Below are 26,264 nucleotides of genomic sequence, written 5' to 3'. Positions count from 1 at the left end.
TGATACTGATCCACTTTAATTTGTTCAGATGTGTGTGGATAGGATTTTTCAGAGAATGGACCCGTCCAGTATTAGCCTTCAGCTGAGCTATGTGAAGTCATGAAACCGCTGGAAAACGATGTTGGAGAGTTAGTAATGAGTGACAAGGAAATGGCGGATGAACTAAGGTATTTTGCATCAGTCTTCACTGTGGTAGGCACTAGCAGTATGGTGGAGGTTCCAGAGTACCAGGGGTCAGAAATGTGTGAAGTTGTCTTTACTAGTGAGAAGGTGTTTGGGAAATGGTAAGGTCAGAAGATAGATAAGTCACCTGGACCAGATGATCTACACCCTAGTAATGACCTTTCAAGAATCACTAGATTCTGGAATGGTTCTGGAAGACTGGAAAATTGCGAAGTCTCTCCACTCTTCAAGAAGGAAGAGAGACAGAAGAAAGGAAACTATAGGCCAGTTAGTCTGACCTCAGTGGTTGGGAAGATGTTGGAGTTGATTATTAAGGATGTGGTTTCAAGGTACTTGAAGGCCATAGTCAGCATGGTTTTCTCAAAGTAAAATCTTGCCTGACAAATCTGTTAGAATTCTTTGAAGAAATGACAAGCACGATAGACAAGGGAGAATTGGTTGATGTTGTGTACATGGATTTTCAGAAGGTGTCACACATGAGACTGCTTAACATGAGCCGATGAGATTACAGGAAAGGTATTAGCATGGATAAAGCAGTAACTGGTTGGCAAGAAGTAAAGAGTGGAAATAAAGGGAGCCTTTTCTGGTTGGCTGCCAGTGACTAGTAGTGTTCCACACAAGTCTGCGTCAAGAACATTTCTTTTTACGTTATATATCAATGGCTTTGATGATAGCAAAGAAGAGGCAGATGGAATACAATGTTGGGAAGTGTATAGTCATGCATTTTGGTAGAAGAAATGAAAGGATTGACTATTTTCTAAATGGAGAGAAAATACAAAAATCCAAGGCGCAAAGTGACTTGGGAGTCCTTGTGCAGGATTCTCTGAAGGTTAATTTGTAAGTTGAGTCTCTGGTGAGGAAGGCAAATGTGGTATTTGCATTAGAGGACTAGAATACAAAAATAAGGATGCAATATTGAGACTTTATAAAGCAGTGGTAAGGCCTCATTTGGAGTACTCAGAGTAGTTTTGGGTGCTGAAACTGGAGAATGTTCAAATCAGGTTCACAAAAGTGATTCCAGGATTAAACAGCTTGTCACATGAAGAGCGTTTGATGGCTCTGGACCTGTTTTCATTGGAATTTAGAAGAATGGTGACTTAATTGAACCCTTGCAAATGGTGATAGGCCTTGATAGAGCGGATGTGGAGAGGATATTTCCTATGGAGGGAGTGTTTAAGACCAGAAGACGCAGCTTCAATTAGAAGGCAGCCTTTTAGAATGGAGATGAGGAGGAATTTCTTTAGCCAGAGAGTGGTAAACCTGTGGAATTTGTTGCCACAAGCAGCTGTGGAGACCAAGTCTTTACGTATATTTAAGGCGGAGGTTGATAGATCCTTGACTGGTCAGGGCATGAAGGACTATGGGAGGGGTGGGAGGAAATGCAAGGGGATGGGGGCTAAGGGGAAAAATGAATCAGCTGTGATGAAACGGCAGAGGGAATAGATGGGCCAAATGGCCTACTTCTGCTTCTGTATCTTATGGTCATTAACTCACCCATCAAGAGATCAAAATTCCAGGCTGCCTAACAGTAGACTGGGAACAAATTTTTGAACGTGTGCGAAGACCAATCAGATTTATCCATTAAGTTATTTTACAAACACAACAGTGTATTCTGCATTTATGCTGACTTGTGTATATCCGTTCTTTATTTTTTTCTACAATTTTGGGTTCAGTCATTAGAAATCAGTTCTCACCTGGAATGGCAATTCAAATTGGATCAACACACGCAAAATGCTGATGGAACACAGCAGGCCAGGCAGCATCTATAAGAAGTACAGTCAATATTTCGGGTCGAGACCCTTTATCAGAACTAACTGAAAGATGAGATGATAAGATAGTCTTACTATCTCTTCTTTCAGTAAGTCCTGACGAAGGGTCTCGGCCCGAATCGTCGACTGTAGTTCTTCCTACAGATGTTGCCTGACCTGCTGTGTTCCACCAGCATTTTGTGTGTGTTACTTGAATTTCCAGCATCTACAGATTTCCTCATGTTTGCGTATTCAAACTGGATGCCCATACTGCCTGATCTTTCCAATGTCTTGTGTTTTAATATCTTAAATCCTATCAGTCTGCTATCAATCAACACCTTTCAGCAAAGGAATGTGGATGATGAGACAAGATTGCAGATTGAACAATTATTGAGGAGATCATACATTAAGATACTTTTCCAATCAGGCATATCAATATCTAACAGCCTTACTAACACAATAAACTATTTATGTAAAATACAAGTTTCCCATATTTTAATAATACTAGATCAAAATAAAAGTCTGGTAATTCCTCAATATACAGGTAATTTTCAAAAATCAGACCTTTCTCAATATTCTAGGCATCTCACCATCATATTGATCATTGAGTTCAGATGTTTGGTAGCAGACAACTCTCTAAGCCAGTGTTAAATATCCCAAATGTTTATTATTGCTCTTGCATTTAGACAAAATAATGTTTTATTCTCCAAATATAAGTAGATAGAATGTTCTTGTAATATTTATTTGCTCATGCCTTTTCAAAAGTCTATTTAGTTTCTTTTATAAGAGGCATAAAATCAGAATTAAAGAGGCATATACATTAGGATTCAACTATTATCATTTTTCACAAACAGTTGTATGAATATAATTTGGTAATTATGTGTCCATGTGTCCAGCAAGATGGCACTGATGATCTTTGGCAATGATCTGTCTACTGCAAACTATAGTTCCAAATACCTTTAAGTGTACCTCTTCCAAATTACTCTCACAACATACAATTCCCCTCTAAGCAATGGACTTTTAAACCAACTTAATGATCTTCAGATCTCATGATCATCTGAAGGACTCATTGACAAGGTAGGTATAGCACCTTTAAGAGGACAAAGGTTCATTGCCCTCATCGGAAGTAAGGCGGGGGGGGGGGGGGGGAGTGGCTTTTGGATCCAAACTGGGCCAAAACGTAAAAGGAAGAGGCCTTCTCTACCCAGCATCTTGTTGGCAAATGTCCAGTTGCTGGAGAACAAAACTGAGGACCAGAAGGCAAGATTGCTGTATCTGAGAGGAATGAGATCCTGTTGTATTCCATGACTGACCAAGACATGGCTTTCACTGGGCACGCCAGATGCAGCCAGCAATCAGATCTAACGGCTTCTCCCAGTCAACCAGGTAGTGAAGGCTGTAACCATGACCTCAGGAGTCAAGCAGCCTCCTCACTGTGGAAGCAGGACAATGCAAGGGGGGCAAGAAGGGAACTGGAGAGGAGACAAGAGAGGTGACACTGGGAGAGGTGAAAAGCGAGACTTACTCTGATAGACCTAGGCAGAGCCAGCTGGGACGTGACAAGATTGACTGGTCTGATGACCTTAAATGGCCCAACAAATCTCAGAGCCGATTTTCTGAACACGGCTCGCAAAGGCAAGTCCTTAGCTGAGGGCCAAATCCTCTGTCTTTAAGGGGTGAACAAATCTCCTCCTGTTGGCTTGCTTCTAGAGATGGTTGAGGTGCACTTCAGAACTACCCCAGTCCTTCTCCAGGTCCTCCTGCATCGAGCAACAAACTTCTCTGCAGTTGGAACCCCAACCTCTGCTTCCTGACTATAGAAAAGTGGGGGCTAAAATCCAAATTGGCACTCAAATGGGAATAAGCTGAAGGAGGAGCTCCGAAGCGTGTTATGTGCTGGTTCTGCCCAGATCGAGCACTGGCTTCAGGAGGAAAACTGGGAGGACACAAAGCAGCAGAAATATTTCTCAAGGTCCTGATTAACCCTTTCCATCAGACCTTTGGACTGCCGGCAGAAACCTGCAGAGAGACTGATAGAAGAACAAAACAGAGACCAGAAAGTCTTCCAATAACAGGACATGAACTGGGAGCCATGATCAGACACAATGTCAACTGGAATGCAGTGAATCCAAACAACATTCTATAGCAAAAAATCAGCAGTTTCTTTGGTGGAGAGAAATTTTGGCAGGACAAATGAAGTGAGCAGCTTTATAAAAATGGTCTACCAGCTCCTTGTGATGCTGGCAGGACAAATGAAGTGAGCAGCTTTATAAAAATGGTCTACCAGCTCCTTGTGATGCTGGCAGGCCAGTAATGAAATTCATAGGAGATCAGGAGATATGTGGGATGGGAAGCCCTGCAGGGTGCTGATCGGAAGATTTGTGTTGAGCACAGGCAGAACAGGAATTCACAAATAATTGGATATCCCTCATCATCTCTGGCCATCAAAAGCAACTTTGAATAATCTCCATAGTCCTCCCCACCCGAGGATGCCCAGCAGAACAGGAAGCATGAACCCACTGGAGAACCTCGGAACAAACAAACATCCCACTGGAACCCCATCTGGGGTGGGTTCACTGCCTTGTGCCTCACAGACAATGTCTTCAGTGGAACACAAACAGGAGCCAGAATGCTGCCTCTGGATATGATGGGCTCTGGAGAGAGGTCCCGCTCAGAGGATTCTTACTGGTGGGAAAGGGCTTTCACATTCTTCGAGCCTGGTCTGTAAGAGATAGTAAAACATGTAAAAAAAAATGCCCACCCAGCCTGCCAGGCATTCAGGCATTTACAAAGTACCCTGCAGAAGCTGTGGTCAAATCAACACGTACAAAAGCTGGATGAACTCAGCAGGTCGGGCAGCATCCGTTGACTGCTCATTTCAATGGATGCTGCCCAACCTGATGAGTTCATCCAGCTTTTGTACGTGTTAATTCAAGCATTTAGTCTCCTGGATATAGGCAAGATTTTTGTGAACCGACAAAGGGGTGCTAGGAACTTTCCAACCCGTGGCACCACACTTCTAACGCTAGTTTGACTGTAAAGAGCTCTCATTTTCCAGCATCATAGTTCCTCTCAGCAAGGGACAGGCATCTGACTGGAAAAAAATGAACAGGAGTGAACCTTACTGTCAGTCACAGACCTCCAAGTGACAACAGCTCCAACACCAACAAAGGTAGCATCTACCTCAACAATAAATGGCCGTTCAGGGCTTTGGTGAGTCAGTATTGGGGCTGAAGTGAATCACTCCTTTATTTCAAACAAAGTTTGCACCTCAGTCGTCCAATGAAAACAGGACAGAGAGCCTTTGGTCAGCGTGGAGATGCAATCGACTGAAATGGTGAATGAAATTGGCAAAGCTGAGAAACCTCTGCACCTGCTTTAAGGTCTTTGGCAGTGGCCATTTGATGACAGCTGTAACCTTCCCTGGCTCCATCTACATGCCTTCTGGAGAGACAACATAAACAAGGAAGGAGCATTTGGAAGAATGGTGAGAGCCAGCTGCCAGCCTTCTGATTGCTGGTGGGGTGGCCCTGCCGCCGAAGAGAGAAGTCCGTGCCCAGAGAAGGTTACTGAGGCTTTCTACATTTTGGATATGGATTTGGGGCTATGGACTTTTTTTTCCCAGTATTATGGGGTTTTTAAATATTTTGGTTCTTTCTCTCTTTTATGCGGGGGAGGGGGATTTTGAGTCCTTGCTGTGGTTTATTCACTAAGTTTCTACGCGCACGGAGAGGAGGATTTGGAAGCAGATGCTCGTATTGCATTTCGTGTGGGAGAGGGGTTAATGATAGTGCTGCCATTCTTTTTCTTTCTTGGTTTCCTGACTACCTGGAGAAGAATTTCAGAGTTGTGTACTTTGATAATAGATGAACCTTTGAACATCTTTTAAGCTTCACAAAGAGGTGATTTTCACAGAGTTTCTGAAGGACCTGCCAAACATCCTGAATATGCCCCTGGAGAGCGTCTCAAAAGATTGGTATATCATCTAGAAGCACAAAAACAAACCTCTCGCTGAACATCATTTACGAAGGCCTGAAAAACTGCGGGGGTGTTTAACACTCCAATGGCATGAGGAAGTATTCCTAGTGGCCACTAGGGTTGCAAAAGGCTAACTTCCATTCATTTCCTTCTCTGATATGTATCAGATTGTAGGCAGAATGCAGACAGAGCATCGTAAAAATAGTGAATTTCTGCAGAAGCTGAAACACAGATGACATCAGTGGGAGGTTAATGGTCCTTAAGGGTAACATTATTGAGATCTCGATAGTCAATACAGGGTCGAAGGCCACTGTCTTTCTTGGAAACAAAGGAGCTTCCAGCACTGGCTGGTGAGGTGGAAGGGCAAATTAAACCAGTTTCCAGAGCTTCCGGGATACATTCATCCATGGCCATTGTTTCTGGGGTAGAGACAGAATAGGATGAACACTAGGGGGAGCAGTTCAATGGCACAGTCATATGGTCTGTGAGATGGCAACTCAGTAGCTCGATGTTTACTAAATACCCCTCTCAGATCATGATGCTCAGGAGGCAAATGCACAAGGTCTGACGAGCAGTCAAGAGCGTCACAGGGACCCAGCCCTTCAAGTGTTGCAGCTGTTTCTTTGTGCACCCTAGCCACTGGGGGTACAGGAATTCTGTATGCAGGACTCCAACAAAGAGATCCAGTGGCCGGGAAGACTGTGTGATATGAAGCCACAGCTGAGGAAAGCCAAGAATCAAAGGATCTCGAGAGGACTTGAGGAGATACAGAGAAACTGATTCAAGGTGGGTTCTCCCTACGGTCAGAAGAAGAGGCTTCGTTCTATACTTGATTACTCCAGAGGCGATGGGCTTGCTGTCTATAGCTTGAACTTTCCAGGCCAAGGGACAGGACTCTAAGGGAGTGCACACCTTCTGTGCTGATTCGATATCAGCTACACCTGAGCACACATTGGGGTCATTCTAAGTACCTGGTAACAGTAAACAGGAGTGGGGGATCTCAAGTTGGGCCGTTCTGCTCACTAATGTCCTCCCAGTCCCTAACGAGATTTTGGCTTTTACTTCTATCACAGGGCAGGAGACAAGCAGTACTCGACAATAAAGACAACACCCCTTTTTCATGTGTCTCTCCCTCTCAGTTTTCAGGTGAGATCATCCTAACTGCATCAGTTATTTTCTGGCTGTTGCTTAGAACGGGCATGCTTAGGAGACGGTCACCTCAGTGACCACAGGCTTGGAGTGTTCTCTCCTTCTCTCACAAACACAGTTGTTAATCGAGATGGGACCCCCCAATCCCTACTGGCGTGTTCGTCCTTCACTTCCTCAGAGAAGGCATGGTGAAAGGTGGTGAGATGTGTCCCTGAATCCCACTTGCTTTCAGCTGCCAGAATTCTATTGCAATAGATCAGGCTCCCGGCACAGTTCTAACAACCGCCTTGCCCACTTGTTTAAGGGTGTCTGTGAACACCTTCAGATCACTGCAGTTTGGAGATTGCTGGGGCCATCGAGTACAGTCAGACAGCAGAATAATGTAGGTGATCCTGAGTTTATCAGACTGCAGGTCTGAGGGCTGGAGCTCAAAGACAAGGGCATTAGGTTGCCCTACCACTGGGGATCTGGGATCTTGAGTTCTTTGGCTGGCACATATGCAGGTGGCACTGTCCCAGGAGGCAGAGCTAGCAGACATGGAGTCACACTGGGACAAAGAACGCATGCGTGTAATGGCTGAAGAGTCTCAGCAACTTGCTTAACAGCATCCATAGGCTGCGGAAGTTGTCCTTGATGTGTGCCAAGAAAGGATCCCTGCTCAGCAACAGTAACACAGAGCTACTCCAGTTTTAATGTCACAGCTGACTATGTAACTTCTCTCACGCAGAATAGTGGAGAACCCCACTGCAAAGAAAGGTCACACAAAATTGGAGGAAAAAATCCAACGAAGCTTTATTGGATTCCTTAGCAGACAAAGTACAGGCAGAGGATCCAAAAAACTCACAGGCAAATCAAAATCAAAATTAAAAAAGAACATTAACTAGTGCTTCAGAAACTAAAGATTCCTAAAAAAAAATAAAAGGCAACACTTCTCTTATCAAAGATTGTTCCAAGAGTGAGCAAAGAAAGAGGGGACAAAGTACTTGTGTCGGGCTGTGAACACAGTACAGATGATAACAATTAACTAATAATTAGCCTAAGGAAAGGGACCAAGGGGTTGGCTATCTGATCTCTGCCTCCCTCTGGTGGCCATTTCAAGGTATAACATTTACTTATGACAATTTTTCCATACTGTATTTATTTCCTTTTGTTAAACTTTTGAAGCTGTTGAGTTTCTTATAGATAAGCTTGATGGCTTTGTTTTTTTTTCAGTCAATTTTAAATTTGGCAAGTAGAGTTAAATGATTTGTTCACTTAATTAAAACTCATGTTGTTAGCTGACTTGTTTCTCTTTTCATCATTTAACACAATTCCAATGCACTATCAGAAGTCGGCGCCTTTCCAAGTGTATTCATTTGTCTGAATTCACATTAACTTTTCCAGTCTGGGTTTTTCTATTTTTGATGCATTATCAACTTCCTAGAGTTTAATTATACAGTTAACAAGACAGAAGTTCTAGGACCTTATGTACACTTAACACAGTTTTTATCTTTATCTCGCATTTCTATAGCAAGAGATAATAATTAATTCACTACTAATATTACATTTTAATTGTAGCTTTTTACTTAATTATTTCATTCTTGTCTGTCCTACTATCTTCAGATTTCAATGCAGAAAAACAAATGAGCTTGAGATATGGCATATTTGACCCATTGAGTCTGCGCCACTATTTCATCATGTGGGAAAGTTTCCCTCCCAGCCCCAATCTCCTGCTTTCTCCCCTTATCACTCTATGCCTTGATTAATCAAAAACCAATCAACCTCTGCCTTAAATATAACTAAAGACTTGGCCTCTACAGCTGCCTGAGGCAATAAATGCCACAGATTGACCACCCTTTGGCTACAGAAATTCTTCCTCATCTCCGTTCTAAAAGGATACCCCTCTATTCTGAGGCTGTGCCTTTCTGCTTTTAAACTTACCTCTACCATAGGAAGCATCTACTCTACCGAAGCCTTTCAACATTCGATAGGATTCAATGAGGTCACCCCTCATTCTTCTGAATTCCAGCCAGTACCGGACCAGAACCATCAAGTGACAAGCCTCTCATTCCTGTAACCAGTTTCGCAAACTTCCTTTGAACGTTCTCCAATATTAGCACATCCTTTCTTGGATAAAACTGCTCTCAGAACTCCAAATGAGGCCTCACCAGTGTTTTATAAAGCCTCAACTTTACATCCTTACTTTTATATTCTAGTCCTCTTGAAATGAAATGCCATGCACAAATTGAGCTAATTTTTCCTTAAATACTTCATTCAATGCAGATGTGACCTAGCCTACTGAATACTTCAAACACTTTCTATTTTTAATTTCAGGTTTTCAGCATCCTCAGTATTGTGACTACTCTGAAAGAGCCTAAATACTTGGATCTTGAACCAAAGAAGATAACTTCACACAACTTTTCTTGCCCCATCATTGGAATGTTCTCACAACCTATGGACTCACTTTCAAGGGCTCATCATCTCATGTTCTTGATATTTATTGCTTATTTATTTATTTATTAATATCTCTTTCTTTTTGTATTTGCACAATAGGTTGTCTTTCACACACTGGAGGTATGCTCATTTGGTGCGGTCTTTCATTGATTCTATTATGGTTATTTATTGAGTATGCCCACAAGAAAATGAATCTCAGGGTAGTATAGTGACATATATGTACTTTGATAATAGATTTACTTTGAACTTTATTAGGATGAAGTTTACATCCGTGATACTAAAATTCCAAAACTCCTACTAACATCAAAATGCCCAGTGTTTCCTGTTCTACTTCATCATCTCATTTGCTCATCTCCTGTAATCCCTTGCATTCACTTTTGCCTCGCCCTTCCTCACCGGCACTTTTTAAAATGCATGAATAGATAAACCCAATGGAAATACCCTGGACATAAACTGCACTTCTGAGAAGTTTTCGTCGTGTATTATTTTAACGTCTTTGTACCCCACCACCCAAAAATTTGATCCAATATCCAATTATTTAGATACTTTTGGATAAGCGGTTTTTAAACACAGCTCTATTCGGTACAAAATACAACTTACCCTTCCAGCAGAACTCCTCTCCCATCATCAGTGCTCCTCCGATAACAATGAAATGAAAGTCTCTGCTGGAGTCGCGTAACAACAAGCAGCTGACAATTTATCTGAAGGTACATCGAGCCTTTAGCTGTAATTGCAAACGGTGCCTGCACCGAGAGCCGACTCCGCTTGCTGGGGAACGGGCTCCCCGCCGCTTCCGGGCGGCTGACAGACGGTGCGACCGCCGCCTAGTGTGCGGTGTCTGGCGGATCGGACGGCTGAAGAGCCGCGGCGGCCGGTAGGAAGGGACGGGGAAGGGGGCAGTAACCGGGACGAGGGGGACAGTGTCCGGTGCGCATCAGGAACCGGGCGGCGGCGGGGTCGGGGGGACCGTGTTACTCCCTCGGATCCAGGCGTCAACACGGCGGGTTCGATTCCGGCCCGGGTGCTCGGGGATCCGCGGTAGGCCCGAGACAGAGCCACGGCCTCTGGTTTGGTCTGGGACGCTAGTCGAGCTTGTGGTCTCATGGCATCTATTCCCGCAAGGCTGAAATGTCTCCCCAACGGCGTCCAGCTCCAGTTAACCGGTCAGTGACGCTGGGAACTGGCTGTATCAAAGATATCCATGGTAGATAAAGTACAGAGCCCATGTTATAAAAGCACATCTTCACAGTATACTAAGTATAATCGTGATCATACTTCAGTATTCCAGCTTCTTCATTCATGTGACCTTGGCCCCGTTGAAATTATCTATTTAGTCTGTTTCACAGGCTATTTAATAACCGAATCCGCACAGAATTCTGCTTGCTACAGCTGTAATTGTGCAAACTGCGTTTAACGTTCAAATTATGAAGCTGCAAGTTATTTGAATTTTTTTTATGGAATGTAAATTTCGCAGTATATCATGGAAGATCGAAATGAGAGGGGTATAAAGATGAGGCAGAACCCAAGCACATCTACAGTGGACCAGAAAAGAGAGACAGGTACTGTTTAAGTTTTATAGTCAATTATGATTATATAAAGAACAATGGAATTACTTGAACCATTTAAGTGTAATTTCATAAATACCTGGCCCATTTAAATAAAATGACAGATTCACCTACCGTTAATTAAAAAGGGGAGTGTGTTGCTTGTGGTGTTAAAACCTTAAAGCAGAATAACTTAGCTTTGCAGGATTCCCTCTCATTGGTTCTCAGAAGCCTCCAACAGCTTTTGGAGTTTTACTTACTAAAAACAATAGGAACAGGTATTACAGAACTCAATTATCAGTTCTCCCATTCGCCAAAAACTGAGCTCAAATAAAAGCAAAAAAAAACTCTACAGGGGAGGCAGCATTTGTGGAGAGAGTAAAGCTGTTAATACTTCCGGTTGATGAGCTTCCATCTGAAAATGAAATGTGCCAGTTTTTTGCCTTATTTCCTAATAGCTCATTTTGTGGATTGTTATCAATTGTTTGCTTGTGATCCTGTGATACATTTGGAGAATTTTGTCAACTCAAATATACTTCGACACCTTGTTGATTTTTCTTATTGATGCTGAGGCACAATCTTTATTTCAATCGCATCACATGGCTTATCCAATAGCTTATCGTATTCTTGTGATGAACATTCACTGTGCCGGGCCAGGGGAACCTTTTTTTTTGCCAAGTTCAGCTTTCTAACATTGCAGCTGAAACTTCTAAAGATCAAAGAGTTGTTTTTGAGTAAGTTACACTTCCAGCCAATATTATTTGTTCAGATTCTTGTCATAAACGGGAACCATTCTTCAGTTCTTAATGTAAATTGCAAGTAATTATCAGTCTGAAGTTAAAAGGACAACTTTGTAAATAAATAGCACTCTATAGAGCACAGACCACTGGCCCACAATACACCACTGATTGCTCAAGTTAGATTAATTGGCCTGTTTCAAACCAGTCAACACAAGCTAAGTTATTTCAAGGAAGCTTGTAGTCCAGATGGATACCGTCATTCAGCACATCAAATAGCTAATCTGTCCATAGATGGAAAATCTGTGAACACGGATTCAGCATTCACAATATTAATTTTAGGTGTTTGCACACTCTAGCCCCAGAAACATTTGCAGAGGCTTGTAGACGAACGGTGTGAAAATATATCTGAAGTCAACCAAGTGGCAAAAAAGCAGTATTAATATAAAAGAGTGGTCAGTCTTGTTAGGAATGATCAAGAAACCTCAAAAAGAGTGACAGAAACATGGGGTGAACTGGAATTCATTCCTCAGACTTTGATTTCTGCTACAGACAACTCATTGGTATACCTTTTTACCTTATAGGAATTGTACCTGTGTTTTGGAAATCCTTTGTGATATTTAAATGTGCTTTAAGCATTTTATTTAAATGTAAGTGTGTATTATTAAAAATAGTTGAACTGTGTTTAAAGGCAACATGAGTGATTCTGCAGATGCTGGGAATAAATAAAAAACACAAAATGCTGGCAGAACTCCGCAGGTCAGACAGCATCTATGGGAGGAGGCAATAACGACGTATCGGGCCGAAACCCTTCATCAGGAGTGAAGTAACATGGGATGGTTGAGGGGGGGATAAGAAGTGGGGGGGGAGGGATAAAGTAGAGAGCTGGGAAGTGATAGGCTGAAGGGAAATGGGCTAGGGCAGGGGTCGGCAACCCGCGGCTCTTTCATCTCTGTGCTGCGGCTCCCTGTGGCTTTGGAAAATAAATGATGAGTATTTAATTAAAATGTATTTAGTTTGTTAGTTTTTGAAATGTAATTCTAAATTTGAAGATTATGGTGATCTTGTACAATCTAAATAAAACGTGTTTTTTGTCGCTATTAATATACGTCACCACTGCCAATGCCTGACACCCGCCAGTGCGCGATTTCTTTAATTTTTCGATCCAAGGTAGGCTAACTATGGAGAATTCTAAAAAAAGAAAAGTGACTGAAGAAAACAGAACGTTTAATGATACGTGGGCAGATTCATTTGCTTTCACTGCTGACGAGACTGGTTTACTGCTTAATATGCAATGAGAAACTAGCAAACAACAAAAAGTCAAAAGTCGCAAGACATTTCCAGAATAAACACGCAGCATTTGTTCAAAAATATCCGGATAGAGATGAGAGAAAAATAGCCATTTCGGAACTGATGCGGAAGGTTGATCTGAGCAAAAATCATTTCAAGAAGTGGATGATGTTTGGAAAATCAACGACATATGCTAGTTTTGTTGCCAGTCAGGAAATAGTCAGGCACGGGAAGCAGTTTACAGATGGTAAATATATAAAAGAATCTTTCATTAAGATTTCAGAACATCTATTCACGGACTTTAAAAACAAGTGTGAAATTTTGCAGAAAATCAGGGATATGCCCCTCTCTGCAAAGACTGTCAAAGGCAGAACACATCACAAGACAGTAAATTAAAGACATCAATTCAGCTGTGGCCTACTCAATTGCCTGTAATGAGTCTAAAGGTAAAGGTGATATTGAACAAATAGCGCTGTTCTGCCGGTATGTAAACTCTGCCAGGCCACAGGAAGAAACGATTGAGTTGATACCTCTAGAAGGCCAAACACGGGGGGGAGGACATCTGTGAGGCTGCCTTGAATTGTTTCAGAGCCAAAGTAATAAAGACCACTCACCTGGTGTCAGTAGCTACTGATGGGGCAGCAAGTATGACAGGAGCGCACAAGGGATTTGTGGCTTTACTGCAGAAGTTGCTGGTCAGAAAGCTGCTGACTTTTCACTGCATATTGCACCAAGAGGCACTGTGCGCTCAAACGTTTCCTCCGGAATGCACAGAAGTAATGGATGTTGTCATTCAAATTGTCAATAAAATAATGGCAAAAAGTTTAAATCACCGTCAATTCCGTTTGTTGCTGGACGAGCTGGAAAGCGCATATTCTGATCTCCTGCTGCACAACAAAGTCTGGTGGTTGTCAAGAGGGGAGGTGCTGAAACGCTTTGTCGCATGTCTGGAAGAAGTGAAAACTTTCCTGGGCAGCAAAGGTCTCACCTTTCCTGAGCTGGAACAGCCAGAGTGCCTGTAAAAGCTACACTTCATGGTATACATGACAGCGCACCTGAACACGCTGAACACAGCTCTTCAGGGGAAAGGACGCACAGCCCTGCACATGTTGGGGGATGTTTTGGCATTCCAGTACAAGTTGACAGTGCTTGCCGGAGATTTACAGAAAGGCACATTGTCTCACTTCCCCAATTTGAGAGAGTTCAAACAGGTTAACGACATGATAAATTCGGAGTATTTACATTCTGCAATCATCGCAATGCAAACATCGTTTGGGAAAAGTTTCTGAGTTCAGAGAGGTAAAAAACACATTATCCTTCCCGGTCACTCCCCTAAGCATCGATCCATCCCTACTGAATACGACTGCATTGGCAGGTGAGTCAACCTGATCTTGAGATGGAACTGGCTGACGTAGCCAACAATGACATATGGATGTCCAAGTTTAGACGCTTGACAGCAGACCTTGAAGATGTTGCCCGTCAGAAGGCCGTTCTTGCTCAGAATCATGAATGGAGTGATATTGAAAACCTCCCTAACCGGACAAACTTGTGTTCGAAACATGGAATGCTATCCCCGACATTTATGTAAACATTAAAAAGTATGCGCTTGGAGTCCTGTCGATCTTTGGATCCACATATGTATGTGAGCAGGTGTTCTCCAACATGAACTTTATTAAAAACAAACATCGTGCACGCCTCACAGATGACAGCTTGCGATCCTGTGTAAAGATGAAGGTGACGTCATTCAGCCCTGATGTGCAGACGCTGTGCACTGAGGTCCAGGAGCAGAAATCCCATTAACCAAGTATGATAAATATTTTAATTGCCTATTATTTTACGTATATTCATATTTTTTCATTGTTCAGTGAAATAGTCCTTTTATTTTTCAGGTTGACAGCTGGCTGACGTTATTTTTGGTTTGCTGCTGGCGGACAATTTAAGTTTGGCATTTTTCATAAATACAAGAAGGACTCAAATAGACATTGATTATTTTACTTAAAAGTAACCTTCAACCCAACGTCTTTTTTTCAGAGTTCAAAATGTTTTTGTTGCATGCAGAAATGTAATTTCGTTTTCTCTGCAGGAGTTAATCGATTTCATAAATGCAACACATTATAGTTTGTTTATACATAGCATAAAGGCAAAAAAAATGTATGCAGTGTTATTTCATTTTAAATGTCAAACGGGTTTTGTGGCTCCCAGTGTTTTCTTTTCTGTGGGAAACGGGTCCAAATGGCTCTTTCATTGGTAAAGGTTGCCGACCGCTGGGCTAGGGGAAAGGTGGAGAATTATGGGAAATAAAAGAGAAAGAAAGGTAGGGCTGGGGGGAGAGATTATAGTGAAGGGGGGAAGAGAGAGAGAGAACCAGTTGAAAATAATAGATAGGGCTTGGGGTAAGGGTGGGGAGCAGGGGAATCAACGGAGGTCAGTGAGTTGGATGTTCATGCCGGCAGGAAGGAGGCGACCCAGGCGGGAGATGAGGTATTGCTCCATCAACCTGCGTGTGGCCTCATCTTGACGGTAGAGGCGGCCATGGACAGACATGTCGGAGTGGGAGCGGTCTGTGGAATTGAAGTGTGTGGCCACAGGGAGATCCTGCCACTGCTGGAGGACCGGGTGCCGGTGTTCAGCGAAATGGTCTCCCAGTCTGCGGTGGGTCTCCTCAATGTATAAATGGCCACATCAGGAGCACCGGATACAGTATATCACCCCAGTTGACTCGCAGGTGAAGTGGTGCCTCACCTGAAAGGACTGTCTGGGGCCTAGGATGGTGGTGAGGGAAGAAGTGTGGGGGCAGGTGTAGCACTTCTTCCGTTTGCAGGGATGAGTGCCCAGAGTGAGGTCTGTGGGGAGGGATGGGGGGGGATGAATGAACAAGGGAGTTGCGTAGGGAGCAATCCCTGCGGAAAGCCGAGAGTGGGGGGAGGGGAAGATGTGGTTGGTGGTGGGATCACGTAGGAGGTGGCAGAAGTTACGGAGGATTATACGTTGGATTTGTAGGCTGGTAGGGTGATAGGTGAGGACCTGGGGGACTCTATCCCTGGTGGGCTGGCAGAGGAATGGGGTGAGGGCAGAGGTGTGTGAAATACGGGAGATGCAATGGAGGGTAGAGTTGATAGTGGATGAAGGGAAGCCCCTTTCTTTAAAAAAGGAAGACATCTCCTTTGTCCTAGAATGAAAGGCCTCACCCTGAGAGCAGATGCGGCGGAGGCGGAGGAATTGAGAGAAAGGGATAGCATTTTTGCAGGAGACAGGGTGGGAGGAGGAATAGTCTAGGTAGCTGTGGGAGTTAGTAGGTTTGTAGTAGATGTCAGTAGATAGGCTGTCTCCCGAGATAGAAACAGAAATATCGAGAAAGGGGAGGGAGGTGTTGGAAATAGACCAGGTGAATTTGAGGGCAGGGTGAAAGTTGGAGGCGAAGTTAGTGAAGTCGACGAGTTCAGCATGCGTGCAGGAAGCAGCACCGATGTAGTCGTCGATATAACGCAAGAAAAGAGGAGAACAGATACCGGTGTAGGGTTGGATCATAGATTGCTCCACATGGCCGACAAAAAGGCAGGCACAGCTAGGACCCATGCGGGTGCCCATGGCTACACCTTTAGTTTGGAGGAAGTGGGAGGAGCCAAAGGCAAAATTGTTAAGGGTGAGGACTAATTCCGCGAGGCGGAGAAGAGTGGTGGTAGAGGGTGACTGGCTGGGTCTGGAATCCAGGAAGAAATGGAGAGCTTGGAGACCTTCCTGGTGGGGGACAGAGGTATATAGGGACTGGACGTCCATGGTGAAAATAAGGCGGTGGGGGCCAGGGAATTTGAAATCTTTGAAGATGGGAAGCATCACGGACATTGGTGGGAAGGGATTGAACAAGGGGAGATAAAACAGAGTCGAGATAGGCAGAAATGAGTTCAGTGGGGCAGGAGCAAGCAGAGTCAATGGGTCTCCCTGCCCCCCACCCTTACCCCATCCCTGTCTATTATTTTGGTCTGGTTCTCTTTCTCTCTTCCCACCCCCCCCCCCCACTATAATCTCTCCCCCCAGCCATACGTTTCTTTCTCTTTTATTTCCCATAATTCTCCACCTTCCCCCAGCCCATTTCCCTCCAGCCTATCACTTCCCAGCTCTCTACTTTATCCCTCCCCCCACTTCTTATCCCCCCTCGACCATCCCATGTTACTTCACTCCTGATGAAGAGTTTCGGCCTGAAACGTCGTTATTACATCCTCCCGTAGATGCTGTCTGGCCTGCTGAGTTCTGCCAGCATTTTGTGTTTTTTATTTTGAACTGTGTTTAAACTACTTTGTTAGCTGAAGGTAACTCCTTGGTAGTGAAGAAGCACCCAGTCAAATAGTGGGTGTTGGCAGCTAAGTGCACTGTGGAGGATAAACAGAGAAGTGATCTAGCCTTTGCCAATTAGGTGCCTGCAGTAGAATCTCCCTTTATCGAGGGTACCCATAGCTATTTATATCAGATAAGGCTTAAGGTCTTTATTTGAGTTCAGAATTTTGCAGTCAGCAAACCCAGTACTATCACATTCTATAATACTGTATGAAGGCTTGCTGTTCTGAACATCTCAGATAATTCATCTCAGTTAGTCAAGTGTTAATGGATGAAGATGGTGGTGTGGTTAGGCAATAGTATCCAGCCATGAAGTTAAATTAAAATATAGGAACACTTAAATCTTAGAAGTTATATTGCTAGTGATTTGAGCTATTGAGATGATAATACAAAGAAAGAATGATTAATTGTGTTCCTATAATAGTATTTACTGTTCCAAATATGCTGTTTATCTTTTATGAAGGAAAAGCTAAAAGAAAAAGAAAACGGAGTAGAAGTAGATCTTCTTCCGTGACTTCAACTTCATCGTCTTCATCATCATCATCAAATTCATCATCTTCATCGTCCTCATCTTCAAGAAGTCGAAGCAGATCGAGCAGTAGAGGTGAATATGCAAAACATCAATAGAAGCTAAAATTTAATCACAGCAGCTTTGAGCTTGGTGCTATTCACAACATACATCCACAACCCCCAGCCCCTGGCAACTTAACTAATGTTCCCCCTACCCAGTTTGACCAAAGTGTTCTTGACTTGAATCATTAATCCTGTCTCTCTTTCCAAAGGCACTGCCTGGTCTGCTGAGTCTTTCTGGTGTTTTATTTTACTTCAAATCTGTAGCTGTTCCCCCATTTAAGATATACACAGAACATCTAAACCATCTCTGCTGTGCTGGCAATCTCATATCTCATATCTCATAATCCCCCAAAATTATTTTGATTTCTGTCTGTAATTTTTTTTGGCTATTGAGCATGCAATGCCTTTTGACTTGAGAATTCCTTAGTTTTATAACCCCTTCTAGTTAAAACAAAAATCTTCTTCATCTTGGTTTTAAATGGATGATTCCTTATCTTGAGACTATGCTTCCCTGATAATATCTTGGTAAACCTCCCCTTCTCTAATGTCTTTGCTCAGAATTGAACATCGTACTGTAGTTGATAAACAGCCTGTTTTTTTTTAAATTTCTATTTTCTGCTTATAAACCCAAAAACCAAAACATTGTTTTACCATATATTAAAGTAACAGAAGTTATTGAAAAAGATTTATGCACATGGATACTAATGTCACTTCCCTTATCTACAATTCAATATCACGTTAAATATCATACAAGATAAATGTTAAATTAGCTAAACATAAAACTTCAGATGATAGGTTCATGTGTATTGATGCAGTGTTACTAAAGCAGCAACAAGTGGATTTATTTTTATTCAATCAAGTGGACTCTTAAACAATGGTGCTAGGAGGTGGCATAGTATGTAGAAGTGTAAATTAAAGGAAAAGAGAACTTGAAAGAGTGAGGTAAAAGGAACAGAGCTCCTGTAAAGTTCAAATTCAGCTTATTGTCATTGAACCATACACATGTATACCACCAAACGAAACAGCATTCCTCTGGACCAAGGTGCACAACACATCACATATAACTCACACACACAATACAAAAAGTAATATTACCACTAATAAATTAACATCTATTAAGGTGCATATTTAATATGTTTAAAAAGGAAACAGTATAACGCTGCTGGCACTTTATACTTGATGGGACCTGAGTGTCGGCAAGTTCAGTCGTGTTACAGCCTGGAAAAAGAAGCTGTTTCCCATCCTAACAATCCTTGTCCTAATGCTGCGGAGCCTCGTGCCTTATAGTGGATTGTTGGATGGATGGGAGGGATTCACAATGCTAAGAACCTTGAATAAGCAGTATTGCTGAAGGGTGGAAAAGGGACCTGGATGATCCTCTCAGCACTGTTTGCAATCCTTTGCAGGGATTTGCAGACAGATACCTTGCAATTCCATACCAGACAATGATGCAGCTGGTCAGGACACTCTCAATGATGCTCTTGTAACTATTGGTTGAAATGGAAGGGGGGGGGGTGGAAAGAAGACCTCATTCACCTCAATCTCCTCAAAGTGTAAATCCTGCTGTGTTTTCTTGACCAAAGAGAGAGAGACCAGGTGAGATTGTCTGTTCGGAGCACTCCCATGAACTTGATGCTCCTAACTCTCTCCACAGAGGAGTCAGGTATGTGCACTGAGGAGAGGTTAGCCTGCACCTTCCTAAGATCCACAATCATCTCTTTCGTCCATGTTGAGCTCGCACCATCCTACCAGCTGCTCTTCCTCCTCTCTGTATGCCACCTCGTCATTGCTGATGAAGCCAACCGCCTATGTGTCAATAGCAAACTTGGCGATTCGATTTGAACTAAATCTAGCAGTCATGCATCAGCAGTTGGTTGAGAGCGTAGCCGTGGAGAACGCCAGTGCTCAGCGTGATACAGCTAGAGATGTTCCTGTCAACACGGACTGACTGTCGTCTTTCCGTCAAGGATTCAGTTTCAGAGTAAGGTGTCGAGACCCAACGAAGACAGTTTACCCACTAGCTTCTGAGGGAGGATCATATTAAACACTGAGCTGAATAAACAGCACTCTGGCCTATGAGGCACCATTTTCCCGGTGGGACAGGATGTAGTGGAGTGCAGAGGCTATGGCATCATCAGTGGGCCAACTTGAGTGATAAGCAAACTGGAAAGGGTCCAGTGTAGCAGATGGGATTTAATGCAACCCATGACCAGTCACTCAAAACACTTAATTATTGTTGAGGTTGGTGGCACTGGACGGTAGCCATTGAGGCAGGTTACTGTCACTTCTTGGGCAGCGGGATGATGGTAGCCACCTTGAGGCCTGAGGACACAGTGGACTATTCCTGAAGATGTCTGTTAGAACCTGAATTAGCTCGGCTGCACAGTGCCTCAGCACCAAACCAGGTATGTTATCAGGCCCTGCAGCTTTATGTGGGTTGACCCTAGCTAGGGTCTTCTTAACATCAGCTGTGACCAGATAGTGTCTGCTCCTCGAGGGGTGGGGAGCCTTCCTCACCAGCACATCATTCCATGCATCAAACCAAGCATAAAGACATTTAGCCTATAAGGGAGAGAAGCGTCACAGTTGATAACGTTCAGGATGGACTGAATGTCCTCCCACGTGCTGCTCGTGTCTCTGTGTCTGTATATTCTCTGAATAATCCTGTTTTGCCTTCCTGATGATGCAGGAAACACAACTCTTGCTGACCTGAGAGCTGTCTTATCCCCCAATCTGAAGGCAGCACCCCATGCCTTCTGATTTGCTCTCATATAGATGTGAAAAAGTATAATTCAAAAGAAAAATGCAGATGATTATGATGTCTGTCTTGAGGATTTTTGTGAAACTATTGCATTTAACCTAAAGATTAAACTAGATTGCACTGAAACTAACAAGTTCATAAATCCAACCTATCTCCCAGAATGTGCATTTTGTAGCTTTTAGCATTTAGGAGCTTTGCTTATTAATGTACTTCCATAAAATTGTACAAAATGTAACCACGGATCTCTGAATATGATTTAACAAAACTACACAATTGTCCACACTTCTGCATGCTTTTTTGCAAAAAATTTCTGTGAAGCATTTGATGAGAAATCAAAATGCTTAAAGAAGCATTTAATTATTATTGTTGATAACTGTCAATATTCTCTCTGGAAGATTGGTATGTTGCTTTAAAAAAATTGGAAAATAATAGTTGATAAATCCTATTTGGAAACGGAGAAAACACATGCTATTTCAAGCAGTTTTCTCCTAAGAGGGTGGTATGTTTAAATATTGAGCAAAATTTACCACACATTACTCGTGTCTGATCCTGTAACTGCTTTGACAGAATCCCAGAAAAAGTCAAAAATTAAAAAAAGGAAGAAAGAAAAACAACACAAAAAGGTGAAGATTTTTATTTTTCATTTGAAATAAGATATTTATAAGGAAAATACAGTATTTTGAAACATAACTGTTGATAGTCTGTTATTGAATCCATTAAAAAGTTCTTGCAGTATTATTTATAATTTGCTTCTTTTTAGCGAGGCAAAAAGGAAAAAAAGAAAAAGCGAAAGAGGAAAAAGAATGCATGTTCAGGGCCTGTCCAGATTTCTAAGGTAATTCAAGACTCAGCTGGTAAATCTAAAGCATTTTGAATGAAGCCACAACAGACAATTCTCTTCCTTGAAACAGAATGTTGGTAAGGTGTAAAATTTGAATACAATTCCCAGTAACTACGAGGAGTGATTGATAGGTTTGTGGCCTAAGGTAGAAGGAGTCAATTTTAGAAATTGTAACACACTTATTTTTCAATATAGTCCCCTCCTACGTGCATGTGAAAAATAAAACAGAGAGAGCATTTTAAAGAGGCTGAGGCGTTAGATCTACAGTTTCCATTTTGATAGGTTAAATTAGAGCAGAACTTGCACTGTAAATGATAGGGTCCTGGAAAATGTTGCAACAGAGGGTCCAAAATGTACGGGTCTACCGGCCATAACACAAACATTACCTTGGCTTCTTGCCACTGAGCCACTTTTGGATTCAGTGTGCCACTCTTCCTCAGATCCAGCAGTTGTCACTATCCTGTCATGTGAGATCTTGTCAAATCTTTTGCTGAAATCCACACCAACTACAGCAGCCAGACAGCCCTCTTTGTTTGTCTCCCTGCCCCCCCCCCAAAAGTCCTGAATCAAATGGTTAGGCACAACTGTCTGTTAACATCTTCATACTGACTATCGATGATTAATCTTTGCCTATTCAGAGGCATCAAATTATGTGAATTTGCTAGAAGTTAGAACCATGCGTGATAAGAACCGATCCTTCAACTCACAATATCTGTGAGAAATAATGCCGAATTAAAGTGACTCTCTTCTGCCTGCACATAATCCATGTTTTAATGATCCCTAATGGGTCACTCGCATACCTGCTTTCACCACTACCCTTGTCAACCCATTCCAGACACCACCTGTTCTCTGTGAGGAGAATAGAAAACTTACCCTCTCATTTTAAATGCATGTCCTGTAGTACCTGACATTTTTACCCCGCACGACCCCCGCCCCCCACCAAAGAGATGCTATTTCAGAGATGGGGAATGAATTCTGGGCTTATCAGTGTGGCTGTAGTTGAATTAAAGGTTCATACTTTAAGGCAAGCCAGGAATGTGATTGGTAGATCAGACATGAAGTAGAGGCAAACATGAGGAAATCAGCAGATGCTGGAAATTCAAGCAATACACACACAAAATGCTGGTGGAACACAGCAGGCCAGGCAGCATCTACAGGGAGAAACGCTGTCAACATTTCGGGCCGAGACCTTTCGTCAGGACTGAGTAGAGGTAGATCAGTTGTGAAGTGCCTGATTAAAAATTGAGAAAACTGCAGATGCTGAAAATCTAAAACAAAACTACCGGCTGCTGAGTCCTGATGAAGGGTCTTAGCGCAAATGTCAACTGCTTACTCTTGTCCGTAGCTGCTGCCTGGTCTGCTGAGTTCCTCCATCATTTTGTGTGTTGCATGCAGACTGCTGGAAATGCTCAACAGGGCAGGCAGCATTTCATGGAAAGTTATCATTTCAGGTTGACAGCCCTTTGCTGGAACTAGAAAGGTAAGAAAGAAGTTCATTAAGCTGTGGGGAGGGGGTGATTTCCTCTGATAGGGTAAAACTGGTCTGATCACAGGGATAAATTGTAAGCAAGGTTATTAGCGCAATGAGTGAAAGGGAGCAGTTAGAGAGTGGAAACATAGACAAAAGAATGTAGGAGATGTGAAGGAGCCATGCCTGGCAGGACTGGTTGGGCAAGTGCTTCACTTTGAGAGAAAAAGAGACAGAAAATGCAAAGGCTGAGGCATCATCACAGACAGTAACTGATCCAGAGAGTGAAATTGTATTTCTTAAAGTTGTTGAATTCTTTATTGAGTCTGAAAGCCTGCAACATGCCCAGTTGAACAATTATGTTCCATTCCTCTAGTTCATATTGCACTTCATTGTAACAGTGCAGGAGGCCACAAACCAATAGCTCTGAGTGCAATGAGGATGAAGTACCAACGGAAGTTCGGGGTAGTCCCGCAGACTAAGTTCAGGCGTTACACAAAGCAGATACCCAGTTTATGTTTGGGTTCTGCACTGTAGAGAATACCACTGAAGGGAGGAAAGTGGAGTGAGAAGTGCAAGAGTATCTGGAAAGACTGACCTGATCTCTGCTTGGTGAGAAGGGAAGAGGTGAACAGACAAATGACACAAGCCTGCAGTGACAAGGGAACGGGCCAAAAGAAGTGAACTGGTTGGTGGGAGCAGAAATGAGGTCCAAGGAGGAATCATGAAATTAAAATTCATGAGGATTTGTAGCCATTTTAGAAATTCAAAAGTAAGAATTCCAGCGATTTGCAGATCCTTCTATGAACACAGGAGGGCAATCTGTGCATTGTTTATTTTCGGCCTGCAGCTTTGTGGTTATAAATATTGTTCTCATTACAGTTTCTGAAAGACCGAGACAAAAGTGATAAATATAGCATGATTACAGGAAAGAGGATAAAAATGAAAGTTAAAAAGACCAGAGGTGATAAGGAGGTATGTTACTTTGTTTTACCCTTTAAATTGGAGTAACGTGAAAGAACACTATCTGTAAAGCACTGCACTGCACCTTAACAGATGTGTGTCTAGATTTTTAAATCTCACTGCCGGGAATTCCAACTGGTCTCAATTGTTTTCCACAGTCATCAGACAGATCTGTTGAAGGCACCTATTTGAACCTTTGTTGTTTTTTTATTTTTGGCATTCCTGACTATAGTTTTGAACATATTCTTCTAAGCAATTGCTATTCTTCTGTGAAGCTCTGTTGATATTTGCAGATTTTTGAGATGGCGCTGGTAAAACACAGCAATACTTTACTGGCAGCAAACAAATCTAACTACTCTATTAATCATACTTTTTCTGGACAATGATCACTGCAGTCAATAGTCTGTAATTTCCCTTTTGGAGTTGTGCTTTTGAGCCACCTGAACGACCTGGCACTTTTGCAATGTTCTGGGCGGGACTCAGTGAATTTAATGAGTCTCGAAGGAGCATTACGGTTGTGACGACGTGACGGGTTTGGGCCGAATCAAAGCAGCGGAACCCAAGAGCGAGGAACAAGCTAAGTTTTGGCCACTACTAGAGCAGACTTGGGGCCAAGTCAAAGTGGCAAGGCGAAGACTCTTGGCTGATTTAAGTGCTGTGCCAGATTGCAAAGATTGAGTGTTGGGGACAGAGGTGAAGGACGGTTGATGTTAGGCTCCATGAGGTTTACTCACTCCGCTAAACTGAGGCTGTGGCCTGCAACTAACAGGCTCCTGAACCGGCTACAGTGATGAACTGGTTTCTTGGCTGTGAACTGTCTTTCATGAACTTTAGTTCTGAATGTTATTTGTTTGCCTTTTATCGTTTGCATGACTTGTTCTTTTTTTCTGCACATTTATTGTGTACAGTTCTGGTCACTGAATTATAGGAAGATGCCAACAAAATAGAGAGAGTACAGAGAAGATTTACTAGAATGTTACCTGGGTTTCAGCACATAAGTTACAGGGAAAGATTGAACAAGTTAGGTCTTTATTCTTTGGAGCATAGAAGGTTGAGTGGGGACTTGATAGAGGTATTTAAAATTTTGAGAGGGATAGATAGAGTTGACGTTGATAGGCTTTTTCCATTGAGAGTAAGGCAGATTCAAACAAGAGGACATGAGTTGAGAGTTAGGAGGCAAAAGTTTAAGGGTAACATGAGGGGGAATTTCTTTACTCAGAGAGTGGTAGCTGTGTGGAATGAGCTTCCAGTAGAAGTGGTAGAGGCAGGTTCGATATTGTCATTTAAAGTAAAATTGGATAGGTATATGGACTGGAAAAGAATGGAGGGTTATGGGCTGAGTGCAGGTCAGTGGGACTAGGTGAGAGTAAGCATTCGGCACGGACTAGAAGGGCCAAGATGGCCTGTTTCCATGCTGTAATTGTTCCATGGTTATATTGGGTGACTTTTTTAATGAGTTCTCTGGGGTTTCTTTGTTTTTGTTGCTGCCTGCAAAAAGACAAATTTCAAGGTTGTCAACTTTGATAATGTACTTTGAGCTTTGAACTTTGAAATTCTCCAACTAAAGTTAACAATGAAATTATTCCTTTTGTCTCTTAACAGATCCATTTAAACTATTAGGACTGATTATCTTTTTTCCCTTTCCACAGCGAGACCGAAATCGAGCTGAACTCCTTCAGTTCTTGAACTCTGCTATGTAGAGAAGATTTGCATCAGTGGGATTTCTAAACCGTGAAATGAAGGCTCTGTAAACAGCATGGACTTTGTTACTGAAGACCAATGTGTGCTTGCTCAGCTCAGGGAAAACCCCTTCATAAGTGAATGGAGGAGACTTATATTCCAGCGATAAAGGTTGAAATCTGACTGTATGATTTTGAAACAATTAAGATAAAACAATCTAAACAAGACTGGTATCCTTCAGGATATTTATCATTCTATTACCAAAGTAGCCATTTGGAAAAAAGTTCTTAAGAAAGCTCAAATTGTTTCATTGCTTAGAAAATTGCCTAGTTGGGAAGAATTGACTCTTCAGAATTTTATTCAGGCAAATTTTACAAAATTATATACATTCAAAGTTTCTGAAAAAAAATACAAGGCACATTAATAAAAGGTCAATGATAGAGGCACTGGATATTTTTTTAATGTCTTCTGTCTCAGGAGATTAAAATTTTGGATTGAACTGTTTTGGTGAACCCCTAATAATTGGATGCTTACATTCAGTTTAAAATTGGAAATTGTCAGCATTAATTTAGCAGAGGTAAACA

General features: G+C 42.4%; 1 protein-coding gene across 3 annotated transcripts; it reads left to right on the top strand.

Moving 5' to 3' along the window:
- Positions 1-25,907, top strand: si:ch211-22i13.2 (uncharacterized protein LOC553945 homolog). Of its 3 annotated transcripts, none has more exons than XM_059985895.1 (7): positions 1-167; positions 10,966-11,050; positions 17,858-17,998; positions 21,296-21,351; positions 21,489-21,563; positions 23,920-24,012; positions 25,650-25,907. In XM_059985895.1, exons 2-7 carry the CDS (start codon positions 10,972-10,974, stop codon positions 25,698-25,700), a joined length of 495 nt encoding a protein of 164 aa, XP_059841878.1. In that variant the 5' UTR covers positions 1-167; positions 10,966-10,971; the 3' UTR covers positions 25,701-25,907. The 3 variants fall into 3 exon arrangements, with proteins under 3 accessions (XP_059841878.1, XP_059841877.1, XP_059841876.1); XM_059985894.1 differs by lacking the exon at positions 1-167 and adding an exon at positions 10,065-10,198; XM_059985893.1 differs by lacking the exon at positions 1-167 and adding an exon at positions 10,226-10,365.
- Positions 25,908-26,264: the final 357 nt, after the last annotated feature.

Source organism: Hypanus sabinus, chromosome 12, assembly GCF_030144855.1.
Source record: "Hypanus sabinus isolate sHypSab1 chromosome 12, sHypSab1.hap1, whole genome shotgun sequence".
In the NCBI taxonomy this organism is placed as follows: domain Eukaryota; kingdom Metazoa; phylum Chordata; class Chondrichthyes; order Myliobatiformes; family Dasyatidae; genus Hypanus; species Hypanus sabinus.
The sequence above is the reverse complement of the archived record's forward strand: the minus strand, read 5'-3'. Positions and strand labels throughout refer to the sequence as shown.

Excerpts from the sequence above, each read along its gene's own strand:
- si:ch211-22i13.2 (XM_059985895.1), top strand. The coding sequence starts at position 10,972 with ATGGAAGATCGAAATGAGAGGGGTATAAAGATGAGGCAGAACCCAAGC. Across the intron at positions 21,564-23,919 it reads GGCCTGTCCAGATTTCTAAG|TTTCTGAAAGACCGAGACAA; the intron begins GTAATTCAAGAC and ends TTCTCATTACAG. Across the intron at positions 24,013-25,649 it reads AGACCAGAGGTGATAAGGAG|CGAGACCGAAATCGAGCTGA; the intron begins GTATGTTACTTT and ends CCCTTTCCACAG.